The sequence below is a fragment of the Alosa pseudoharengus genome, unplaced genomic scaffold, assembly GCF_046254945.1.
Source record: "Alosa pseudoharengus isolate Yale_2024_CS ecotype anadromous, Long Island Sound unplaced genomic scaffold, YU_APseudo_1.1 YU_APseudo_1.1_scf_7, whole genome shotgun sequence".
In the NCBI taxonomy this organism is placed as follows: domain Eukaryota; kingdom Metazoa; phylum Chordata; class Actinopteri; order Clupeiformes; family Clupeidae; genus Alosa; species Alosa pseudoharengus.
The window spans coordinates 28,882,847-28,906,502 of record NW_027468859.1 but is presented as its reverse complement, the minus strand read 5'-3'; the positions used below and the strand labels follow the sequence as shown (position 1 = coordinate 28,906,502).

Genomic DNA, 23,656 nt, shown 5'->3' with positions numbered 1-23,656 from the left:
AGATAATGCCGTTCAAAACAGTCGGCATGGTGCGGCTCAGGGACGATTGACTCATTCCTGACCGGTCGCTCAGTTCCCTCTGGAATACTCCTGTTGCCAGAAAACCAAGGGTGGTCAGGACTTGTATTGGAACTGGCAATGCGTGGCTTCTCGCCGTCTCTCTCTCCAAAAGCGGGCCCAACTCAGCACAGAGTTCCAAGAGGATAGCTCTTGGTAATCTGAATCGGCTGATAAGCCAGTCATCATCATGGGCCAAAAAATCATGATAATCAAGAAACACCCGTTCCCTTCTAATGCGACCATTAGCAACATCCTCTAACAAGGCCAAAACTGCCATCATCAACCTATCGATTATTGCCACATTTTGCGCACGCTTTTATATCGTCACTTATGTGGATGCATGCTGGGGATAGGTTGTTCCCATACGCCTGTGGTGTCAGTAATATGTACATAATTTGATATCGACAGACTGGTTGATTGATTGATTGACTTTAAATAATGGCTTTTGCGTGTAATGCGACTGACTCGTGAACCAATACTTATTTGCAATTTCAATACATCGCCACTAAGTGTCGACAACGGACAAAACCCCACTAGAAGTGTGCGTACGCCAGACATGAAGTTTGCGTGGAGGACCGCACATTCTCACGTTCAAGTCAGTCTTCGTACATCTGGACGTGAGCGTGGGAAGTGGCGTACGCAGCATTTTTGTGCGTACGCAAGCTTTGCCAGCTCATGCAAAAAGGCCTATTTAAAGAAACAGTGGTTTTAACAGACCAACAAATGCAGCTTGAGAAGCTGAAGGCTGAAAAGGAAGCAAGAGCTCTAGAGGTAGAGAGAGAAGTTGAGCTTCGTAAGCTTGAGACTCAACGTGATGGAACGTGAAGAACATGACCGTGAACGTGAACATGTGCTAGCAGTTAAGAGGCTTGAGCTAGCGATAGCCATACAAGGTGCATCTCTTCAACCTGCTCCTTCTCTAGGTCCCCAACCGTCTAACTTTGATGTTAGTAGAAACATCCGCCTTGTCCCCCCCTTTTCAGAGAAGGAGGTGGATAACTACTTTTCTCATTTTGAGAGAGTGGCGATCACCCTTAACTGGCCCAAAGAAGTGTGGCCTCTGCTACTTCAGTGTGTTTTGACAGGGAAAGCGCAGGGTGTGTTTTCTGCTCTGAGCATTGACCAAGTTCGCCAGTATGATGTGGTCAAAACCACTATTTTACATGCGTATGAACTGGTCCCTGAGGCCTATCGCCAGAGGTTCAGGAATGCTAGGATGTCGGAGCAGCAGACTTTTGTTGAGTTTGCGCGGGAAAAAGAAGGGTTCTTTGACAGATGGTGCACAGCCCAGCATACAGAATCAAGGGAAGATTTAAAACAACTAGTTCTCATGGAGGACTTTATGAACTGTCTCCCTGAGGATGTGGCTGTCTACCTGAGTGAGCAGGATGTGCGAAAGGTGGACGAAGCTGCTGTTCTAGCAGATAAGTTTGTCCTTACCCATAAGCGTGTTTCTGATGGCTACTGGGAAGGCCATCAGGATAGACCGAAAACTCCTCCCCGAAATAGACAACAGTCTGGAGGTGGGGGTAACTCTCCACGGTCGTCTCCCTCTGCTTATTCCGGCCGCCCCTCCCCTAACATTGCAGAGGTTGTTTGTTTTTATTGTAAGAAGGTGGGCCACAAAGTGTCTGACTGCCAGGTCCTTAACAAACGGGGTAAGAACACCAAACCTGTGGGTTTGATAGCCTTGTGCGACACTGGCTCGTCCTGCTTGCAAGGTAGAACTGTAGGGTCTGTGATGACCGACAATGTGTGCAAAGAGTGCAGGAGGGACACTTACTACACCCCCTTCATCACTGAAGGTTTTGTGTCTTTGCCTGATCGGCTACCCAGAGTGCCAGTCCACATACTCCGAGATACTGGGGCCACCCAGTCATTTCTGCTGGCTGGCATTTTGCCTCTTCCTGACTGTACCGCCACCGGAACTGTGTTGGTCACAGGTTTTGGGATGAATCCTATTCAGGTGCCTTTACATCAGGTCCACCTATCCTCACCGCTGATCACAGGTAACATTGTTGTTGCGGTGTGTCCATCTTTCCCAGTGCCTGGTATTTCCTTCATTCTAGGTAATGATCTAGCCGCCGCCTATTGTGGTGCCTGTGCCTGAGGTACCACAGAAGCTTGATCAGTGTTTGTACAGGCAACCTGATGTGTTTTCGGCATGTGCTGATGTCCGTGCCATGGATAAGAATTTGGACCATGGTGATGGCTCCGATTCTGTGTCTTCCGAGGACACCTTACTTGCTACCCCTGAGGTTGTGGGTTCGTGTTCTGGTTCGTGTTCTGGTTTATTTAAGATTTCCGGTGAATACTTGTTTCCTTTGGGTGGGGTGCAAACTGTCAGGAGGCTGTTGATAATGCAAGGACTCTTCTTGCTGCAGCTCCTTTTATGTTGTGCTCGAACATTGACGATTCCTTTGGTGTTATTGTTGGTGCCAGTGAGAGTGGTGTTAACTTCTATCCTTAAGGTTTAATGTTTTGAGGAGTACTTGATTTCATCTTTGAGTACGATAGATATCCACACTGGTCAATATCCATTACTTTTTATAGATCTGATGCGGACCCAGAATCAACGCATTATGCGTGGGATGTTATTTCTTCTGCAGTATGCTCGTATACCGGACATCAGAGGAAAGGACTGTATCGTAGCTGATGTGTTTGTGTAATATTTAAATTGTGTAGAATTTAAATTATTTTTGTTTGTGTTTATGGGTTATTTAACTAGTCATCTTTCCTTAGTCCTAGGGCCCAGGATGTAGGAGGATGGGGGTGTACTATGAATGGAACACCGGTGGTTATTCTTTCTTGTTCAGAGTTGAGGTTTATTCTTGAACAAACCTCTTTTAGTGAGGGAGGTGTTACGACCCCCTGTGCCTCTTCAGGTCCTGGTCTGTCAGTGCACGGTCAGGCCTTTGGCCTGGTTAGGCTAATCACATTATTAGATGCACCTGTATTGGGTGGGGCTATAAAAGGGGTTCTGTATCTCTCTCGGTAGGCACTTTTTCCTCCTTTCTTGCAGGCACTTTGATAGTCCTTTACACTAGCACGTTAGTCTTTCTCTCCTCTTTATTTCTCTTTTCCCCCTTTGCCTTTCACTTACTCATCTTACATGCTGATGGCCTACTGCCATTTACATTCACGCATACACGCACTCTTCAACATTCATCTCCCTAGACACTTTAGTTTGTTAATGTTGCGATCAATGTTAATAAATAGTTAAATGAAAAAATTGTTGTTGTCTCCCTTTATGTTGCGGTCTGTTCACGAGCTGGCCGTAACAATACTTATTGCTGTTTTTACTTCTAAATTAATAATCAGCAAATAAACTTCACTAAACTCACCAACTCATGATAATTCTAGAACAGTGCCCTGTGTCCCTTTACCTGATAGTCTGCTGCTCTTGCCAACTGCTGAGTTGCAGATTACCTTAGAATAATAAGGTTCTATCTGACATTTTTGTCAAAATGGAGTTATTTACATATTTTTATTCTTTGAAAGTTTCTTAAGTTCAGATGAGGTGTTTCTTAAAGTTGTGTACATATTTGGACTTTATATCAAAAAGAACTTGTTCCATTTACCATGTAACTCTATGGAATTCTAAAACTTTGAAGCTCAATATCTCAGAACTACTCAAAACGCAGATAGAACCTTATTATTCTAAGGTAGCGCTTGAGGTCAGCGCTCTCAACGTTGGTTTAATCAGTCTGCCTGATCGTGACCTATTGACCTCTTCTTCCTGGCTCATGGTCGGTGTTGCAGGTATTTTCACAGGTGATGATGCAGTTGACTGAACTGAGGTGTCGTTCTCTGCAGGTTTGCTGTTCTCTGAAGGAATGTCCTCCAGATGTGGTGAGCGTGGTGGTGGAAAAGTCATTTCACTGGTTTTCAGCAAGTGTCGTCTGTTTCTTCTGAAGGTGTTTCCATCAGGTGTCTTGATCACATAGGATCTGGGTTTTTCATGCTTTCTCAACACAATTGCTGGTTGCCAGTTGTTTTTGTTGTTGTTTTTCTCCAAGAAGTGGTAGCTGTTTTGCTCCTTGATCAAAGTAACTTTTCTGTTTCAGCTGCCTTCACGTGATGCTCTTATGTACGTTCTCGTGTACTTGTGGTTTCAGCAGCTGTGCAGATACTGGAAGCTTTGTTTTCAGCCTGCGTCCCATTAGCAACTGTGCAGGAGACAATTTCACGCCATCAAGCGGTGAGTTTCTGTACTCCAACAGGGCAATGTATGGGTCACTCTGGCTTTCTCCTGCTTTCTTTAAAAGGTTCTTGACTGTCTGTATGGCCCTCTCGCTTTGTCCATTGGATTGTGGAAATCCAGGACTGGATGTGGTGTGTATGAACTCCCAATTTTGTGCAAATGTTCTGAACTCTGCACTTGCGAATTGCGGACCGTTGTCAGACATCACTTCATCCGGGATTCCATGTCTTGCAAAATTAGATTTGAGAGCGGTCACTACATGTGCACTTGTTGTCTGTGTAAGCTTGGCAATCTCAGGGAACTTAGAAAAGTAATCCATACACAGCAGATATTCACCTTGATTGTAGTGAAACAGGTCGACACCCACTTTTGCCCATGCTCTGTCTGGAATGTCATGACAGATCATTGGCTCTTTAGTGTTGCTGCGCCTGTACATGTTACATATAGCACACTTTAACACAACATCCTCAATCTCCTTTGCCATTCCGGGCCAGTACATGACGTCTCTTGCTCTCTCTTTACATTTCACAATGCCTAAATGTGATTCATGCACTCTCTCTAACATCTCTGCTCTCAAAGTGTGAGGAACAAGTCGTGAGCTTTTGAAAAGGAGACCATCAGAACAAGTTAGTTCTTCTCTGAATGTCACAGTGTTTCCTCTAGGATTTTTTTAAGCAGTGGGGGCAGGCCCGTCCGAACACTCTTCACCCCCCCCCCACCCCGTCCCAGCACCACGGAACTGACAACTGACACTTCGCTGCAACACAAACAATTATATTGATTAACCTCTATTCACACACTCTATTCAATGAGGCATTATTTTCAGTTGTGATTGAACTGTATTTTTGGAGAATCTACAACAGGTCTGCAAAATTAATTTTACAAGAAATTCTTCGTGGGGAAACCAAAATTCAAAGAAGCCTTGCTGTGCACATTTAATTTTTCTTTTGGAAAAATAACTCCAAGGCTCGGTTATAGGGAATTTCAGAAAGAGGTGGTCCATTGATGCTGAGTAGCATACATGCTGTTAGATCAGGGGTGGGCAAACTTTTTGGCTCAAGGGCCACTATTGTTTTTATAGCCTATAATTTAGTATGAAAAGTATTTCTTTTAAAATATGAATTGCTTAAAAATACTGCTAATTTTATGCAGTTTAACAAATGTATAAATTTTGCACTGTCGCTTTAAGACAGTCGCTTTAATTCACGTTATTTCTCAATGATCTTCTGCCTGCACCGCTATGGCTAGTGCTGTGCCTATGGCTGGGCCCTCTCAGTTTTTAAATGGTCAGTAGTGGGAACTACTGTTGCCTTCATGATTTCCTTTTAAAAGTTTCTTATAAGAAGGAGATATCAATTATCAACAATGGCAAGCCAGCTGGAACCTGCGGCTCTCTCTCCCTCTCGTGAGTGCAGACGCGTTCCCAATTAAATGGATCGCATAACGTTCACATTAGATCTGCTGCAAAGGAGATAACTAAGAGTTAACTTAGTTTAACATGATGTTATCTCTATTTAACATGATGTTTTGACATTGACATTGCAAACGTTCTCTAAGGAGAATGAAAAGCAGTTTGCAGTAAGGCTAACCAACGTCGTCTATCGCAGGAAAAAAATAGCGAGCAGCCTGATAACCAAATGAAATGCTCGGCGGGCCGGATCCAGCCCGCGGGCCGCAGTTTGCCGACCCCTGGCCTAGGCTAAGCATTCTGTAGCCTAATTCGTTAGAAAATTAAAAAAATGGTTGCTCTTCTTTTTGCTAATTTATTTTCACATTTAGCAACACGGGTAACAAACGTTTAGGTCGTGCGGCCTTTGTGCGTCTGTGTAGCCCAAATCATTAAAAAAAACTTTTCCGTGTCATACAACACAACTATTTACTTTAACATCATTACATCTATTACTACATCTATAGACTATTTCCAATTTGTATTATATTAGTGACTCACTTATCGTTTTAATGTTTCCAGATGTTTGATATCAGGACGTGAGCTGTCAGAACTGACAAGTTGAACGTTGTCTTATTAAAACGGACCCACCGCGGTGACGTTTTTGGTGGAGGTGTTGTTTAATAGTGACTCAGAAGAAAGCAAACGTTTGGACAATAAGCACATCAACACACTATGTGGAGTTAAACTGGACAGCCCCAAACCTCTGAATAGTTCTGCTTGTTGTTAAATTGCAATGTTAGCGGCCGCCAACGTGGGTGCATAATGTCGGCAGGATCATTTAAAAGGCAACTGCGACTATTGTGCGTCTGCCCCATTTCTGATACCGTGGGGGAAGAAAATTAAACCGTGGCGGGCCGCCACTACCAAATCAACATAGAGGAAACACTGATGTCCAGTGCTTAATTTCTGATGGAATTTGTCTGATTTCCGTAGGCCATCCAGACTGAACTAAGTTCATGACTCTCTGCAACTCCTTATCTGTTGCTGTTGCTGTTCTGAATGCATTCAGCTTTTCCGCAGAGATTGGTAAGTATGCTGACAAGACATGCACTTGCAACTCGTCTTCCAAGAGTAGCTCTGAATGTTCTTTGAGGAAAGCACGGCTTAGTGTGTCTGCTATGAACAGTTCTTTACCAGGTTTGTAGCTGACTTGTAGTTCAAAAGGCTGTAGTCTCATGAGCATTCGCTGGAGTCTGGGAGGAGCTTTCTGTAGAGACTTTTTGAACACCGTCTCAAGAGGCTTATGGTCTGATTCCACATGTACTGTCTTACCATAGATGTACTGGTTAAATTTCTCACAGCCATAGACAATCGCTAAAAGCTCTTTTTCAATTTGAGCATATCTTTTCTGACACTCAGTAAGAGTGACCTTGACCCAAAAGCCACAGGGTGTCCATCTTGCAGTAACACTGCTCCTAAGCCTTCAGAGCTTGAACTACTGACATTGTCACCTCTTTGTTGATGTCGAAGTACTTTAACACCGGAGCGTTGCTCACTAGTGACTTGAGTCTTGTGAAGCTCTTTTGTTGCTCTGACTCCCAGTGCCATGTTACATCGCCTTCTAGAAGTTTCCGCAAAGGTGAACTCACGTCTGACAAATTTGGGATGAATTTTGCCAGATACTGAAGCATACCTAAGAACCTCATTAGAGCGGCTTTGTCTTCCGGTTCTGGCATACTCTGAATCGCTCTGACTGGTCTGGTTTCAAGCCATCTGCTGTCAAAATGTGTCCTACGTAGCGAACTTCAGTCATCCTTAGTTTGCACTTATCTCTGTTCAATTTCAAATTGATGCTCCTGATTCTGTCCAGCAGTCGTCTTAGTCTTTCGTCATGTTGTTCCATGTTTTCACCCCACACTAGAAGGTCATCCACTATATTCACCACTCCCACCAAATCTTCCAGACGTTGTGCAATGCATTTCTGAAAAACTTCTGTAGCGGAAGATCTGCCAAATCAAGAAGCGATATCTTCCGAAAGGGGTGTTAAAGGTGCACAGCTTGGAGCTCTCTTCGTCCAGCTGTATCTGCCAGAACCCATGATTGGCATCTAGGACAGAAAATATTTTGGCATTTCAGCAACGATTTCTTCAACTGTGCGCAGTGGGTATGTTCTCTGCGTATAGCTTTGTTCAGGTCTTGTGGATCAATACAAATTCTGAGTTTGTTGGGTTTAACCACTGTTACCATGCTGTTCACCCAATCTGTAGGCTCAGTTTGCTTCACAATGACTTCAAGACCTTCCATTCTATTTAGTTCATCTTTAACTCTGTCCTTCGGTGCTACAGGTACTTTCCATGGTGGGTGAATGACTGGAGACACATCTTGGTTGAGCTGGATACGATGTAGTCCTGGCACACATCCTAGGCCAGTGAACAGGTCTTTGTATTCACTCAGTATGTCATCTTCTTTTTTTTAACTTTGAACACTCTTTTGATGAGTCCCAGTTTTGAGCATGCATCTCTACCTAAAATTGCTGGTGAGTTTCCATCTACAATCTGAAATTCTAACTGAAACTCCTTTTCTTTGTGGTAGCATCTTAGTGTTGTCTTACCTTTTGGCTCCATCTTGTGGCCAGAATATGTAACGAGCTTGCAGTTAGACTTCAGCAGTGCTGCTTTCTTGTTCGATATTTTTTCAAAGTCTTTATATGGCAACACGTTGCACTCTGCTCCTGTGTCTAGTTTCAATGTAAGTAAGCAGTTGTTTATTTTCAGTGCTTGTGTCCATTTCTGACTATCATTTTCATGTGTAGAGACTGTGTCCACTTGTTTCAGACATGTGTTAGCTGCTATAGCACGTTTTGCTTGACTTCAATACAACCCATAAACATTTCAACATGTTCTTCTTGTTCAATTTCATGAACTTTTCTCTCTGATTTTCTGAAGTTGCCTTTTTGTTTCTGAGTTTTGCACATGCAGCTGAAATGGTTCTTTCGTGAACACTCATTGCACGTTTTACCATAGGCAGGACATTTCATTGGCTCGTGTGTATATCCACATCTCGTGCATTCTTCGTTGTCTCTCCCTGTCCATTTAGCACTAGCACTCTCTTGTCTGACTTTGGGCTTCATTTTTGTTATTTTATTCACAACTACTTCTGACTCCTCGTGCAGAGCTTTCATGTGGCTTTGTGTAACTTTGTTAGCTCGACATATGTTCATAGCCTTTTCTAGATCCAAATCTGTTTCTCTTAGACCCCGTTTACACGAGCATGTGTATTTTTATAAACGAAGACATTTCCCTACGTTTGAGCATTTCATTTAGACGCAAACGGAGAATTTGCCTCGTAAAACGGTCATCCAAAAAAACTCCGGCCAAAGTGATTTTTTTGGAAAACTTTGTTTATGCGTTTGGTTGTAAACTGTGGTAAACGGAGTTTTGGGCAGCCAACGTCACAGTATGCGACAGAAGTACACCAAATGTGCGACCAATGTTTACATTTACATGTTCTCACGTGCGACTTTTCAGGGTTCTGATTGGTTAATGTGAGCTTGAGCTTATCGTTAGACTGCCACTGTGGTTTGGCATGCTTATGACAGCATGTATGTACACGGGTTCGTGTAAACACATTTTTAAAAAAAAAACGGTCTCATGTAAATGCAGTTTTATTTGCAAACGTAGATGGCCAGATATTCATTTAGGAAAATACCCTGCTTCGTGTAAACGTAGTCTTAGAAGTCTAGCTCTCACAGTATCGTTAATGCCACACACAATGCGGTCTTTAATCAATCAAGTCATCATCGTCAGTCAAAGTTCCAAATTCGCAATCCTTAGCCTTGCTTTTCAATTCGTGTCACATATGCGTCAATGGTTTCGTTTGGTCCCTGTGCTCTCGTGAAAAATACATGTCTCAGATACGTGATGTTTTTTCGGGGCTCGCAGTATCGTTTAAACTTTTCTTTAAGGTCATCCAAGTCTACTTCACCCTCAAAGTCCATGGTATTAAATACCTTTATAGCTTCATCTCCAGCCACGTGTAGAAATGTTGCACATTGCACTTTCTCGTTCTTCTCCGCCAAACCAGATGCGATGAGATACAGGTCGAACTTTTGAACCCATGTTCGCCAGTTTTCTGCTAGATTTTCTTCGAAGCTCAAACTGTTAGGAGGCTTCAGTTGCTCCATTTTTTTACTTCTGACACCATGTGAAGTTTGTTACTTGTCTAACTGGGTTGTTCATAAATCACGGAGACTGTGTTAGACATGACCATCAATTTATCCAACTGATACTGAACTCCGTATCTCTTGTTATACAGGTAATATTCCCAGGCCCACACTATGGAGGACGCCACCTACAGGTAAGGAGTGTTACACACAACCAGTGCGAAATGGCTGCCGATACAAACGTAATTGAAGCATGTTTAGAATCCATTTTTGAAGAAATTGAAGTTCGTAACAACATTTGCTTTAAACCTCTGCAGTAGTTATGTCTCATTTGCCTAAGCAAAGGCTAACCAGAGATGGCTACAAAGGCAAACTAAACACCATCATTTTAGTTGTTAGTTCGCTGTTGGCGGTATTTTCATGAAACACCCAGTACATGTGCATACTCACAAGGTCTGCCACCTCTCCGCTTCCCCCGCCCTATTTCCCCCTGAATCCATGCGTATTCCTCTAGACCAGTGGTCCGGAATGAGGGCTACCTGAAGACCCGAAATCATATGGAGGGCTACTCATTTGAAACAAACAGACCCTCACCCCTATTTTGCGAGGGTAGTCCTCCTAAATAATAGGCCTATGTGATTTTTTTTAAATTATCAATATTGTGTAGGCCTGTAAGTCTTATATTAAGCAACTGTATTTTCATCTGATTATTCAATACTTTAATATCAATATGCAACACTACCAACATTTTTGTTCAGTTTGTTCATTTCAAAGTTTGCATGGGTAATCTAATGTATTTTTTATTTTTTTTTACAAAAAAAAATTACTTTTTGTGCAATTAATAATATGGGTTACAATTTGTACCCAATTTATACCCATCCACCATTATGAATTCAGGGGTTGTTTAAGTTCTGATTTGAGTGGACAATTTGGTTTTAACATTTCAATAGTAATCGCCCACACCACCCTAACATAATGAAGACTCCTTTTAAAGTTATTGCACACCTGAAATCTCTCCATGATCTGACAAAAAAGCTAATGCACTGTCCTGCTCAGTCATGCATGCCACACCATTTTCAGCGCTATTTGTACTTTTATAAGGTATCACCAATATCAATTTAATGTTACAGATGTATGGCTACATAAATTCTTAAAATGGTTCTGGTCTAGACTTAAATATCTATTGGAAACTTCACAATGGAGCGTGTTTTTAGAGCGTGATCTGCAGGCGACCTGTTGGCTATTTTCAGAAGGTGCGCTGGGGGCGCTTCATAGCCGTCAGGGGCACCATGTTGGAGACCACTGCTCTAGACTAACCGGGCCCAGGCCCAGGGGGCCCTGAAAGCTCAAGACTCACTACTATGTTCTCTTCTCCACCCCTGATATCTGAATAGGGCCCCACAGGTCACACTATGTGAAAAACTTGCTGAGTTAGGGTGGTGGTACCGTAGAGGTTAAGGAGCTGGGCTAACATGCAGTAGCCTAGCCTGAAAAGTTGTGGCTTCGGTTGCCACCTTTGTGCCCATGAGCAAGACCCTAAACCCAAAGTTACTCTGGAGTGAATGTAGTCCCTTGTAATATACTGTCATTTGAGTTTGGATGGCCAGTTGGCCATTTTGGATGAAAAGTGTCTGCTAAATGAATAAATGTAAATGTTCTAAGTTTCTAGGGTGAGCAGGGGGGCCCTTTTCATGTTTTCATCTGATTTATAATATCCAACCGATTGCGGCTGCCAAACCCTTCTGTAATTACTTTATTTAATAGCGTGATTGTTGTGAAAAAAGTTATTATCCTTGCTCGCTAAAGCTAACTATGGTTAGCTACTGCTTGCCTTGTGACGCACAGCTAGGAGACAGCGCGGAAGACAGTTTATAGCAGGTAGCAGAGGCATAGCAAATCATATTTTAGCGATATAGCTGATCTAAAGCCCTCACGGAGACATCATACACGCTGATTTTATTAAAAGGATATGAATGTGGGGACTCACAAGCAATTAATCAACTATTAGATTAATAAAGTATCTATTTATCTATCTATTAGGGGGCATACTTTTTTATGATTCCCGAAACCCCATTCATTTACGCATAGGGATTTTTCTTTACAAACTGGAACATGCAAAAATGCTAATTGAACGCATACAAAATGACGGTAGTGTCTACCACACTCTATAGTTTAACTCGGCAGACACTCCCCACTGCCCCCTTGCACTGTTTATTTCTGATGATTCATGATGTATTCCTCAAGGATCATAGAAAAACAAGACTAGAGATCACACTCAAAAGGTAGACTTTTGAAAAAAACGATAATATCATCAAATAGTGATTTATTGACCTCTCCATACCCCATATAAGTGCAAGAGCAAACTTTTCGGGTGACCCCATCCTCAGTGCAAGTTACATCAACTGAGTTCACAGACTTGACATAATTTACTGGGCAAGTGGCAAATTTAAATGGACCAATCACAATTCCAGTTCACAAACAATCAATCAACCAACCACCATCTTGAGCTAAGAATTAAATAATCATACAAAGCAGAAAAACATTTCATCATATTTCTTGGGTTACATACATGTTTAAGAAGCATCAATACCAGTATGCAAAAGAAACACAGAAGATTACAAAGAAATGTCTGTACTACAATGACTGTGATTTAACCTAGTCTGATTAACCTGATTAACCCCCCCCCACACACACACACACACACAAACACAGAAGCACACATACACAAAAACAAACACACACTATGCACACACTCATTTACATACACAAAAATAGGGGGTGGAGTAGGAGATGTAGACAAATTGACAAGCGTGACTTTTGCAAAGATGTGCAGGACTGGGCAGCGGTCATATTTTGTAGGCCTACCGCTCTCTACATCTAGTTGATTACCTGACTGAGAGAACTATGAAGGTATATTGGGTGCAAAAGTGGCGAGCACATTTAACTGCAGATTTTGCATGTGCACACTAAAGTCATAAATGTGTAACAGTAAAGTTGAAGTTGTACATATTTTTTTATATCTTGTTAACACAAAATAGGGGCTAGGGGTTCACAAATCCTTTTTACAGGTACACAAATCCTATCCTGTAAGTCACGCACTCGACACTTTTGCTTCAATCGCTGCAGCGCAGTTGGTGCGAAACACATTTGCACATCCGTGTTTCATAATCTGAGAACATGCACAACATTCGTGCATTTGTAAACCCAAATGTGAACTAATGCATCCGAAGTTGTGCATTTGTGAAATAACTTCTCATTAATAAAATTCTACAGATCGCTTTGATTTTCTTGCACGACTACAAGTCAATTGATACAACTGCTCGAATCTGCTTCTACGAGTGACGATACTTTTGCTCCTGGCTAGGTGATATAATAGGAGCAAAAAGATTTGTATGTGTGCACGTCGAGCGAATTGATCGAGAAAACAAGGCGGCCGGATCTGGATCCTGGATCGCGCTCAGACTACCATTGCCTGCTCATAAAGTAAGTAACCTCAGCATGTTTCCTTATCAATGAAGGACACACGATTTAAAGTTTTTCTTTGCACAAAGCGAGGAAAAAAATGTTGCGGTGTTAAGTTTTACAACCTTATTATTCATAATGTCTGCACAGCAAACAATTGCTAACTTGCCTAGCACTATCCAGTAGTCGTCGTCCACTTTTGCACCCAATATACCTTCATAGAGAACACAGGTTGTGAGACTGAAAGGTTGTGTGTCTGAGCAGGTCGTCAGTAAGCTACACCACAAGGGACTGTGCTGTCTCATTTTCTCTTCACATTGTACACCTCAGACTTCCAGTACAACTCTAAGTCATGTCTGTTACCCGCAGAAGTTCTCAGATGATTCTGCAGTTGTGGGGTGTGTCAGTGATGATGAGGAGACGGAGTACAGGCAACTGGTGGACCGCTTTGTGACATGGTGCAGGAGCAACCACCTTGTCTTGAATGTGGCTAAGACAAGTGAAATGGTGGTGGACTAGGAGGGCCAGGCCTGAGCTAAATACCATTTCAAATCTGGGTGAGAAAGAAGAAATTGTAGAAAACTACTAAAAAACCGAATAAGATCACAAGGAAGGAGGAGCAACCCTGGAGTTGCTGGTGGAGAGAAGGATGCTGCACAATCTTAAATATATTGGACAATGGCTCACATCCTACACAACTTACTACACCAACTAAACTGTAAGAAAGACAGACACAGAAATATTTTTTTACCCACTGCAACAGCACTTTATAAGGACTTCCCCCTGAGCAGAGAGAGAGGAATAAAATTTTTAGAATAATTTATGTATGTATGTATGTATATGTGAACGATGTTTGTATGGCTACTGAAACATAATTTCCCTTTGTGGATGAATAAAGTATATCTATCTATCTACTGTATATCTAATGAGGCCCATGGTTGTTACAACCAAGAACAGCAAAAAAATCACTTCAGCTGCATGAAAGAGGACTCGGGGGTACATATACGACACCTCAAAGTCAACTTAATGCTATTTTGAAACCATGGGTAGAAAAAAGCATAAATAACTGGATTAAAAAAAGAATTCAGGTAAGCCATACTGATTGTGCAGTTTAGCACAATCTCTAACACTTGGCCGTTGATAAACCTAGCCATGGCACTAGCAGTGAAATATGGAACAACACATAACAAAAATACAAACACAAGTATTCCCAGCACTTTGGCAGCTTTTCTCTCAGATCGTTTGGGCATCTTCTCATTCTTGCTTCCATTTACATTGATCTGATTATTATTAGCTGCCCTGATGGCATTGGCGTGCTTCCTGGCAATGGCAAAGATTTTGATATACAATATAATCATGAAGGAGCAAGGTAATGCAAACACCACCACAAAATCAATCCAAGACCAAATTTCGCTCACAGCAACGGGACACTCGCCCGGACACAGTGCCTGCGAGGTTGTGAAAAACCCACTGCAGTAAATAAGAGAAACATTATACACCACTGAAACCGCCCAGGTAAACAAGACCACAATGACAGCGAAATTCACAGTGATTTGCTTGGTATAGAGAAAGGGATTGTTCAGAGCCAGGTATCTGTCCACTGCAATGAGAGCCACATTATGAACAGACGCTGTTGTCAACTGGAATGCAAAATAGTTGAAAAAAGCACAAATGTATGTCCCAAAGAGCCAGCATGCCTCCACCAGCCAGATTAATCCCAGTGGCATCACAAACAGTCCCACCATGAAATCTGCCACAGCTAAGGAAAGGATAAGCACATTAGTTGGCGTATGCAGCTGTTTGAAGTGGCACACCGATATTATGACAAGCAGGTTGCCAAACACAGTTAGCCTACTATAACAGCAAGTATTATAGATATATAGAAAAACACATATTCTGGTGTAACCGTTGTTCTCCTGAAGCAAGAAACACACTTATCCTTATGGCTGTGATTGCTGAATTCAAATGTGCTTTTTCCTAGGTCTGTTCGCTCAGTAAAGAGCCCCCTAGAAAGTGAATAGGAATCCAATGGCATGATGGGACTCAGGGCCGGCCCGAGGCATAAGCGAACTAAGCGGCTGCTTGGGGCCCACTGGCCACCAGGGGGCCCCCAATCGAGTTTCTTCTTTTTTTACATAATAAATAACGTAAACATCGTATAAACAAGTGACATCAATGAATGAATAAATGAAACAATTAATAATTCAAAACAAGAAAATTCTGATTTCATGATCAATATACCTGCCTACTGCTACTGTGTTTGCCAGCCTTTGAGTCATGCGCATAAAGTAGACACCTCGGGTGCATAGACAATTCGTGCAGACACTGCATCAAGTTCAAAAATCGGAAGAGACGGTAATGTTAAGACAAGTCACAAAAAAGGACGTATCCCTCTGATGCCGAAAACAGAAAGAAGAAAATGACAGAGGAGGAGAAAAACGAGCAAGATACAGGTATGTTTGCATGATTATTTACAGTATGTTTTGTGCTTGAGGTAGCTAACTGTCATGATCTAATATAAGCCATCACCAGAGTTAAATCCCCGCAATCAACAGAGAAATGTCTCCCATTAATATATATTTATCTAGGTGTATTTCAGATGTCAAGGATATTGGGATTGTTTTGGATGTTCAATCAAGCATGTACCCTAGGTGGGCTTATGTTGTAAATTAAAGTTAGCTAGCTAGCTGACTGAAGTGGACATTAGCACTAGCTACATGACAACGTACTGTAGCTGAAGGCAAATTTACCACAGTATTGTTTTTGATTTCGCACCTGAAAGTGTTGATAGTTTATTACTGTTCTATGATATGTGACATAGTGGTAAGTCTGATAGCAACAGCAGGCTAAGCCCAGGCTCCCAGTCCCAACCCCAACCCACTGACAAGCGCGACTCTGGGCATCGGTAACATTCCAGCTTCATAGGCAAAGATGGAACAGTACGTGCGCTCTGCTCTAAGATCTTTGGTGAGAGATGGTAGTGTTTATAAGAAAATAGGCCTATACCATGTTGGGTGGGAAGACTTCTGTGATGAAAATAGACTTAAATTTGATTAAGATAGTGGCGAGTGATGTAGCGGTGCTACCCTAATATTTAGGCTGCAGTAGATCACCATGTTAACCGTTCACTATACTGCAATTATGCCTCATTTGCCAATAGAATATGAATTGTTAGATGTGGAATTGCTTGTTGATGAGTGTAAGTAATGATAGCAAAATAAACTCATTCTGCTCAATCAACTATGCACTTATGCAATATTTTTCAGGGACACTGTTGAAATACTTTGGAGCACATCTCTACCTCTACCTAACTCTACCTCATCAAGTGTCTGCCTCCATGGCTGATGACACAGAAGGTGAGGTTTTCTTGATGGCAAATGGTTACATAGCCTGTTAATATGACATGACACATTTAACATAGTTTTTTTTATTTATTTATGTATTTATTTAATCATTGCAGGTTTGTCCACTGCAGTCCACTGCGAGTTGCAGATGCCTGAAAGCCAGGAACGAAGTAGGAATAAGTATCTATTTTTTGGCACATTTTATTTTTGATTATTAATGTTTGTCTATTTTGGTTTTATTTTGTAGTTGAAGATTGCTCATTTAATGCACATTTGCGGATTTGTTCTGCAAATCTGTTGAAAAACAAGTCATTAAACTGATGTACTTGTTTACAACAAATACAAATGATGTTGTATTTTGTTATTTGTCAATTCAACTTCAGTAAACCACCCTTAGTGCTTCACTTTGAATATTAAAGTTTCAAATAAATCTGTGATTTTAGTACCCTCTAAGATTAAAAGGTGACAGGGTTGGTGTAAATAACAACTATATTAATACATTGGTTTACCAAGCACATGGGGCCAGAAGTCTAGAGCGGAACCCCAAAACATTTTTGGCATGTGAGCAAGGATGGATTACTGAATGAGCCTACCGAGCCCAAGAGGTCAAGGGACCCTGAACCCCAAGTAGTTGTGTGAAGTCACTACCTCTATAACAAAAAGCAAAAGGCTATGAATCTGAACAAATTTAGGTACTGCCCCTCTCCAGCTGACCATCCCAAAAATGCACCAGAATACAGGAAATCACATCTACACCAACTAATCCTCTCCAGAGTCAAAAGCTACATCAACTGGGCATCAGGCTAGCTGGAGAAACCAACAAAACTCACTGGACTGCTGCAAGGGACACGGACCTGCGTGTCTCACGTCCTGGCAGTGTGCATTGGGAAGAAGAAGGCTGAACCTGAGGTCCTAGGGCTTCACAGTATGGACAAACCAAAAGGACATAGCAATGAGCACGGAGTCTGGGCATGTTCTGGCTTTAGACAAGACACACACAGCATGTGGATGAATTTGTGCAGGCCACTTGTGCTGCTGCCATATCCTGTTTACTGGTTCTAATTTCAGAACGCTTTACCTGTCAGGGTTCTTCTTTTCTAGAGTGGATAAAGGCGCAACAAGATAGAATTTTAATGAATCTCTCAGTATAGTGTTTAATTTACAATATTGATGAGTGGACAATGTCCACTGGAAATCGGTGATGGCATGAATGGCTTTTTAAGAGAGATGCCTTTACAATGCCTCTTACCGCTACTTACAATAGAGTTAAAGATCATAATGACTTAAAGGGAATGCTTTATTAAAGTTTCTGCATAGATAGGTCATTTGTTACTGCATTTGGCATCAGAACATACATAACTATACAAAGTCAAAATATATAAAATATCTAAAAATTGGAACTGTCAAAATTAGCGCATTATTAAAATGAGCATCCCTTTGTTTGGATCTTGAAAGCATTTACAGTACTGTGATGACACCAATAATTACAGCCACAATCACCAAAATGACTATCAGAACACAAATCTTCTTCCTCAAAAATGAGTGTTGAGTATACCATAATTCACACACAAATACTGTGGGTGTAGATAGATAGATGATAGATAGATAGATACTTTATTGATCCTCAAGGGGAAATTCAAGGGTCTCAGTAGCATACAGACATCACACACAACATGCACTTACCGCAGAAATGTTAAACATAAGTATAAGTATAAACATATAAATAAACTCCACTGTACAATAAAGACAGTAGAAGATAAGAAAGATAAGAAAACTAACAAAACTAAATACTAAATACACTATATAAATTCAATTAAGAAAGTCCAATGTGCTTCAGGGTGATCAAGCATAATACGCTTGTAGTGACAGGGCCGGGACTGGTGAGGTGCTAAAGGGAGTGAGTGTCATGGTGAAGGTGCAAACAGTAGTCCAACCATAGTAAAACAGTAGTAAAACAGTAGTAAGCAGTAGTGGGCAGTCAGTACTCAAAACATGGACATGGAGAGGGTGGAGAGGCAGACAGACTAAGCAGAGAAGTCTATCTCTCCTCTAACCTTTAGTGAGGCATTGAACAGTTTAATGGCCCTAGGAACAAATGACTTCCTCAGCCTTTCAGTTGTGCATGGCAGTGAGCGAAGTCTCCAGCTGAAAAAAACAAAATTACTATCAGAACGCAGATCTTCTTCCTCAAAAATAAGTGTTGAGTATACCATAATTCACACACAAATACTGTGGGTGTACATTACAGGGCAATTCCATGGAAAATTACATTTTTTGTAACATCCATAACGCCAATAAAATGTGATGGTATGGTATGATGTGAATGATTACATGAAATTTGAGCATTTGCTATTTTTGGCTGAATAATGCAAATGAGAAAAAATGCACAAAAAATGAATGTTATCATTCACATCATACAAATGCCAAGGCATTTCACTTGCGTTATGGATGTGACAAAAAGTCAGTTTTCCGTGGAATTGCCCTACAGCATTGCAGCAAGTTTTCAGTCTTATTTGGCATAACATACTTATTGCTGTTTTTACTTCTAAATTAATAATCAGCAAATAAACTTCACTAAACTCACCAAGTCATGATAATTCTAGAACGGTGCCCTGTGAGTACCATACGTTCCTTTACCTGATAGTCTGCTGCTCTTGCCAACTGCTCAACGTTGGCCTCTATGCTGTCTGGGAAACCACAAAGAAGGAAGTGGAAGAACCAGTGTGTTTAGTCTGCCATTGTCCTACAAGAAATGTGGTTGAATCCCAATCAGGGAACAGCAACCTATGAAGTGGTGTCCTACCATGAATCGCAAGGCCTCAGAGCTTCGGGCAGGCTTGTTTCAGCCGTTAACTCAACATGTTTGAGGGTTGACACTTTTCAAGTGTCTGTGAGGCTTAAAGACAATGTCCTGTCATTACTGTATGTGATAGATAATAAAGCTTGTTTGAATCCGTTGAAATCTTAGAATTTAAGCACACACCATAAAGATATGCAGGTTTTTGTAGAATCCCATTTACACCGTAAACTGATATTTATTTTTTCCATTTCCTGTGTAGGCCTGTAAGGATGCCATATTATTTGACTTATTTGCCATATTAGTATTTCTTTTTATTATATCTTTATTTTATATGGCATAAACACAACACATTAAGCACTTACATCATGTTCTGACACCATGTTTTGTCAGTTATTATTATTATACTATTATGGTCTGTCATCTCAATGGTACTCATTAGCCATGTGAGCTCTTTAGTGATCTTCACACCTTTAATTGGTCTTTGAGGGGTGTTGACACCCAAGAGCGGGTTTGCAACTCTCTTTAGGTGTCAGGTTCTCCAACTTTTGGGCCAAAATGTAAACTATGGAATGCTGAAATGTACACTACTATTGACTATTTCTGAACTGTGAAACTCAGCAAATATGCTTTGTAATTGTGAACTTATTGCTTTGTTCAATAATGTCTACGTCAGTAGTCTACACCAAATAAGAAAGGCCTATAGATAGAAAATAATATGTAGATTTTGGTAGTTTGGTCTTTTCATGTAGCCTTGCCAACTAGCCATCTAGTATAGGCCTGAATAATATGCACATGAATTGACACTAGTTAAACTCACCTCAACATGTTTTTTGCAATCATTTAACCCGCCATGGGCAATGCTAAAGTCACTGTTACAAACAGTGCAGCGTGCAAGACTTAGGCCTATCATTATTTTTTACTCTTATGATTATGAGTCTTGCATGTTCCTTTTTTGAAACTCTGCCTTGACGCTCCTGTTCCTGGATACACTGAACTGATTAAGTTAAGAGATAAAAAGCCCGCCTACACTGAAAACTGATTGGTTGATTTAGCGAAACAGGCCAATTCCGGGAGATTTTATCTAATTTGCGGGCGTCAGGGAGCCGCTATCAATATGCGGGAGACTCTCGGCACTTCCGGGAGACTTGGGATGTCTGGGGCTATTTTGTCTGACAGGGGTGACCAAGAAACTAACAATTCTTGTGAAAAGTATGGCTACACCACAACACTCAATACGTTGTCCAACGGTGAGTCATTTTTCCCCATTGCACCGACAGTGGATTTCAGGGTTCCCCCACCTGCCAAATCCCACTTTAACCACTGACTGTATAGAGTGTGCTAGTCACCCGGAAGATTGTAGTCTTTAGCGTTAGCATTTTTTTTTTTTTTTAAGTATATTTTTTGGGCTTTTTGCCTTTTTTCGGATAGGACAGTGAAGATAGACAGGAAGGAGTGGGAGAGAGATGGGGTGGGATTGGGACATGACCGCAGGCCGGACTCGAACCTGGGTCCCCGTGGGCACTTGGACCCGTACATGGTATGGGCGCTGTAGCCTGTTGCGCCACAGCGCCCCCCTTTAGCGTTAGCATTTTAACACATCCTGGTTCGTAAAAATCTCTATGAGAAAATTAATGGAGTTTTTACCAATACGTTTCAAATAAGGTATGAGCGAAGCAATGGCTGTCGAAAACCTTGGCGTTCAGTTTGATGAGTTAAAATGTATTTCTTATTCGGTATTTTGTCATAAACTGTAGTCTTGTTTCGTAAATGTTGCTACCAAAATGCTAAAGCAAAAATGAAGTGGACTACAGCGCGCTGCTTGCCTGGTGTAACCAGCAGGATGGTTGAGAGGTATCCATGGTTACAGATGACTCTTCACCAAAGATTTTAGAGCGGAGCGCTCTAGAATCTTTGCTCTTCACTCACTCCCATCGACTTTTCACTTAACTTTACATACAGTCAGGGATGGATTACAGAATGGGCCTACCGGGCCCTAATCTGAGTACCCAGAAGCTTGCATCATGCTAAAGGAATTTCTGGGCCAAAACCTTAACAACTGGAAAACAGCTACTTTCTGAGACGCCTACTGATCTCACTCCCGTTGTGTTCATGGGCAAAAGTTCCTACTGAAACCAGTGCGAAATGGCTGCCGATACAAACGTAATTGAAGCATGTTTAGAATCCATTTTTGAAGAAATTGAAGTTCGTAACAACATTTGCTTTAAACCTCTGCAGAAGTTATGTCTCACTTGCCTAAGCAAAGGCTAACCAGAGATGGCTACAAAGGCAAACTAAACACCATCATTTTGGTTGTTAGTTCGCTGTTGGCGATATTTTAATGAAACACCCAGTACATGTGCATACTCACAAGGTCTGCCACCTCTCCACTATTGAAAAAAGCTTTGTTTGAAATCAGAGACATTCCCCCGCCCTATTTTCCCCTGAATCCATGCGTATTCCTCTAGACCAGTGGTCTCCAACCTTTTTGGGAATGAGGGCTACCTGAAGACCTGAAATGATATGGAGGGCATTTGAAACAAACAGACCCTCACCCCTATTTTGCGAGGGTAGTCCTCCTAAATAATAGGCCTATGTCATTTTTACTTTTAATATGCTTCGCTATTTGTGGATATGCTGTCTTTTGTGATTTGTTTGTTTCTGTCTGTATTGTGAGTCCTATATAGTGTGTTTTGCGTTTATGCTGCTCTCTTGGCTAGGGCCCACTTGGAAAAGAGGCAACTGCCTTAATGTGACTACCCTAGTAAAATAAAGGAGAAATAAAAATAAAAATAAAAAATTATCAATATTGTGTAGGCCTGTAAGTCTTTATATATTATATTAAGCAACTGTATTTTCATCTGATTATTCAATACTTTAATATCAATATGCAACACTACCAACATTTTTGTTCAGTTTGTTCATTTCAAAGTTTGCATGGGTAATCTAATGTATTTTTTTTTTACAAAAAAAAAAAAAAACTTTTTGTGCAATTAATAATATGGGTTACAATTTGTACCCAATTTATACCCATCCACCATTATGAATTCAGGGGTTGTTTAAGTTCTGATTTCAGTGGACAATTCGGTTTTAACATTTCAATAGTAATCGCCCACACCACCCTAACATAATGAAGACTCCTTTTAAAGTTATTGCACACCTGAAATCTCTCCATGATCTGACAAAAAAGCTAATGCACTGTCCTGCTCAGTCATACATGCCACACCATTTTCAGCGCTATTTGTACTTTTGTAAGGTATCACCAATATCAATTTAATGTTACAGATGTATGGCTACATAAATTCTTAAAATGGTTCTGGTCTAGACTTAAATATCTATTGGAAACTTCACAATGGAGCGTGTTTTTAGAGCGTAATCTGCAGGCGACCTGTTGGCTATTTTCAGAAGGTGCGCTGGGTGCGCTTCATAGCCGTCAGGGGCACCATGTTGGAGACCACTGCTCTAGACTAACCAGGCCCAGGCCCAGGCCCAGGGGGCCCTGAAAGCTCAAGACTCACTACTATGTTCTCTTCTCCACCCCTGATATCTGAATAGGGCCCCACAGGTCACACTATGTGTGATAATCATGCTTTGTAACGGCATCTTTTTTCACAACAAGATGCCTTACATCTGTTGTGGTTATATCATATCTGTAAGACTCAATATGTCCATTTCTTTCCACAAAACTTTTAAAAACTTGCTGAGTTAGGGTGGTGGTACCGTAGAGGTTAAGGAGCTGGGCTAACATGCAGTAGCCTAGCCTGAAAAGTTGTGGCTTCGGTTGCCACCTTTGTGCCCTTGAGCAAGACACTAAACCCAAAGTTACTCTGGAGTGAATGTAGTCCCTTGTAATATACTGTCATTTGATGTATATTAGCGATATAGCAGATCTAAAGCCCTCACGGAGATATCATACACGCTGATTTTATTATAAGGATATGAACGTGGGGACTCACAAGCAATTAATAATTAGATTAACTATTAGATTAATAAAGTATTTATCTATCTATCTATTAGGGGGCATCTTTTTTTATGATTCCCGAAACCCTATTCATTTATGCATAGGGATTTTTCTTTGCAAACTGGAACATGCAAAAATGCTAATTGAACGCATACAAAATGACGGTAGTGTCTACCACACTCTATAGTTTAACTCGGCAGACACTCCCCACTGCCCCCTTGCACTGTTTATTTCTGATGATTCATGATGTATTCCTCAAGGATCATAGAAAAACAA

The 23,656-nt window shown here is 41.3% G+C and overlaps 1 protein-coding gene across 1 annotated transcript; it reads right to left on the bottom strand.

Moving 5' to 3' along the window:
* Positions 1–14,243: 14,243 nt before the first annotated feature.
* On the bottom strand, positions 14,244–15,178 carry LOC143110050 (trace amine-associated receptor 13c-like). The gene has a single exon (XM_076272882.1). It carries the CDS (start codon positions 15,021–15,023, stop codon positions 14,244–14,246), a length of 780 nt encoding a protein of 259 aa, XP_076128997.1. The 5' UTR covers positions 15,024–15,178.
* Positions 15,179–23,656: the final 8,478 nt, after the last annotated feature.

Bases quoted from the DNA above. Each gene is read 5' to 3' on its own strand.
- LOC143110050 (XM_076272882.1), bottom strand. From the start codon at position 15,023: ATGGTGGGACTGTTTGTGATGCCACTGGGATTAATCTGGCTGGTGGAG.